The 3230-nt window shown below is 47.2% G+C and overlaps 1 protein-coding gene across 1 annotated transcript; it reads left to right on the plus strand.

Annotated features, from left to right (window-relative positions):
* Window positions 1-2: 2 nt before the first annotated feature.
* Window positions 3-3221, plus strand: LOC126496229 (TAF5-like RNA polymerase II p300/CBP-associated factor-associated factor 65 kDa subunit 5L; the record flags this gene model as incomplete). Its single annotated transcript, XM_050133773.1, is given in 3 exon segments — window positions 3-251; window positions 2425-2782; window positions 2785-3221. Coding segments are annotated over 3 exon segments (1044 nt in total), but the record flags the coding sequence as incomplete, so codon positions are not given.
* Window positions 3222-3230: the final 9 nt, after the last annotated feature.

The following is a 3230-nucleotide window of genomic DNA, read 5'->3' on the forward strand; positions in this document are numbered from 1 at the left end:
TCTTGCAGGAAAGTATCAAGCGAGTCAAGGATGGACCTCCTTCCCTCACCACCATCTGCTTCTATGCCTTCTATAACACAGAGCAGCTGCTGAATACTGCAGAGATCTCCTCTGATAGCAAACTTCTGGCTGCTGGATTTGACAATTCCTGCATAAAGCTCTGGAGCTTGCGGTCCAAAAAGCTGAAATCAGAGCCCCACCTTGTGGACACATCTCGTATCCGTCTAGCCTGTGACACTTTGGAGGAGGAGGTAGGGGTGCCACTTACCCTTTCTTGTAGCTCTTTCCTGTTAGAGTGCTCTTCTTAAACCTGACCTATTTTCACCAAACAGTACTCGGTAGTCCCCTCCTAGGCAACCAGAGCTGGACTCATGCCAGATGACTTAGCCATTGATCTTGCTCATGCCTGAAAAATGTACATTAAAGCCCTTCTCCCAACACTCACCATTATATGAGTAGGCAGTGTTTACCACTGTCTGAAAAGCGTTGAGCCTAACAGATCGTCAGCTGAAATTGACTTTGGGGTCGCGTTACTTGTTTGTTGTTCTTTGCACTCAGATGTGCAGGTTCCAATAGGAACAGGATTGCTAGTTAAGGGTCTACATTTAAACAGTAGTGAATATTGTCTTCCCCTGCAGAAATCTAGGCTGTTTTACAGCTTGCCCAACATAATATACACTGGTGATGCCAGCACCTGTCCTAGCTCTGTGTGCCAAGAGTGGTCTCAGCCCCACTTTGAAAGGGGACATGTGTTGTAGAACTGTGATGTCTCCTCCGTCCGTACAGCAGCCTGCTGTCAGGTGGAGTGGCTAGTCTAGGGTGGCCATGAAATTGCAAACACAGTGGCCTGTGTTTCAATCTTTAGAGTCACTACTGTGTAAAAACTTGGGCTGAGAGAGACAGCCTCCATGATCAGCTTCTCTTGAACACCCAAAAGCTTTTGCATTTTCTAGCCTGAAGTGTATGTAGTAGCCATTTTGAGTAATTACAGATACCAGTGTTTAACTTCCTCAAGTTTCATGCAAATGGGAAGTAGTCGTTTGCTTTTCCTTAGTAGTTTTTTAGTGGAAGAAGCAATGCCTACTAAAAAGGTCTTCTTTCCCTGTGCAGGAACCAGCAAAGCTGAGTGCTTAAGAATCCCGATTGTCTTCTAGTTTAAAACCCCTTGTATTGGAAAATCACAACCATAGTATTCAGGAGCTTCCCTCTGAGGGAGTGGAGGGAAAATGGATTTATACATAGGCTGCAGCCTTGTGGGCAAGGGCTGTGGAAGCACACTTATCTCCAAGTGTCTTCTATTTTCATGGGGGGAAATATTTCCAAGGGTGATATGAGTCACTTGGCTCTGTTTTAAGCCTCCCCCCTCCTTACTCTCTCGCTCTCTATGGAGACTGGGCTATCCTCAAACTCAGAAATGTGTCTGCCTCCTAAATGCTGGAATCAAAGCTGTACACCACCATGCCTTGCTGTCATTCTCAGTCTATGGTTTGTTACTTTAGGAGACGTGTTTGAGGCTCTCCACCTTCCTGTTCTTTCTTTTCCTTTGTTTTTTTGCCCCCTACCCCCAGTCTCTAATATCAAAATCTTGATGGTCGTCCTAAACACTGGCATTGCATAATAGGTTACCATGTCCAGCTTTCATGTATCAGTGTTCACAGTCTCTTAGAGGCTGTGTACTCTGCTTTACAGTTCCTATGCAGTTAGGTTTTATTTTGGCTCAAGTCCTTCAGATTCCTCCAAAGCAGGCTCTCGTTTTGTCTCAACTGATCTTGATCTCAGGATCTGCCTGCCTTACTTTCTCGGTACTGTGATTAGATGTATACTGCCGGGCATGTCTAGGTTTCATTACATGGAATAGAAACAGCGAATAACTTGACTTGCAAAGTAGTAAGAACTGACGGCTAAAGTGAGCTCCATTAGGGAGAATCTAGGAACTTAATATCAATTCAGAAGTCAGTTTTTTCGAAAGATACCCATCAGAATTAATAGGGGATGTTCCATGGGCTTGCTTTTAAGTCAGATCCTCATTCAAAAATTAAGACTCACAAAAAGTAATTTCTTCAATCTGGTGTGACCTGTGGTTGGGCATTGTCAGCTGGAGTGACCATGAAGGGCAGACATGCCCTCTATGACAGATACTGCTTCCTAGGCAGGCCCTTTTCCTCTCTCAGGCTTATATTCATTGTGAAACCACTAAATATTTTCTTTTTTTTTATTTTTTTATTTTTTGGTTTTTCGAGACAGGGTTTCTCTGTGGCTTTGGAGCCTGTCCTGGAACTAGCTCTGTAGACCAGGCTGGTCTCGAACTCACAGAGATCCGCCTGCCTCTGCCTCCCGAGTGCTGGGATTAAAGGCGTGCGCCACCATCGCCTGGCCACTAAATATTTTCTTGTGTGTTTTACCACCCTACCCACCATGTTCCAGGAGAATGAGGAAGACAATACAGGCACAGAGATGAAGATCCTGCGTGGACACTGTGGCCCAGTATATAGCACACGGTTCCTCGCAGACAACTCGGGGCTGCTCTCTTGTTCTGAAGATATGTCCATCAGGTACTGGGACCTGGGGAGCTTCACCAACACTGTGCTCTATCAGGGACATGCCTACCCGGTGTGGGACGTGGACATCAGCCCCTACAGCCTGTATTTTGCCAGTGGGTCCCATGACCGTACCGCCAGGCTCTGGTCCTTTGATCGGACGTACCCGCTGAGGATATATGCAGGACACCTGGCTGAAGTGGACTGTGTCAAATTCCACCCCAACTCAAACTACTTGGCTACAGGTCCACTGACAAAACTGTCCGGCTGTGGAGTGCCCAACAGGGCAACTCAGTGCGGCTCTTCACAGGGCACCGAGGTCCCGTGCTCGCCCTTTCCTTCTCTCCCAACGGTAAGTACTTGGCGTCCGCTGGTGAGGACCAGCGGTTAAAGCTGTGGGACTTGGCCTCTGGGACACTTTTTAAAGAACTGAGAGGCCACACAGACAGTATCACCAGCCTGGCCTTTAGCCCAGACAGTGGTCTGGTTGCCTCTGCCTCCATGGACAACTCTGTGCGTGTCTGGGACATCAGAAGCACATCCTGCAACACACCTGCTGATGGCTCTTCGGGTGAGCTTGTGGGCGTGTACACGGGAGAGATGAGCAACGTCCTGAGTGTACAGTTCATGGCCTGCAACCTCCTCCTGGTGACTGGAATCACACAAGAGAATCAAGAACATTAAGTTTTTATT

This window comes from Alexandromys fortis, unplaced genomic scaffold (assembly GCF_014885135.2).
Source record: "Alexandromys fortis isolate MF-2015 unplaced genomic scaffold, M_Fortis_MF-2015_v1.1 scaffold_1952, whole genome shotgun sequence".
In the NCBI taxonomy this organism is placed as follows: Eukaryota; Metazoa; Chordata; class Mammalia; order Rodentia; family Cricetidae; genus Alexandromys; species Alexandromys fortis.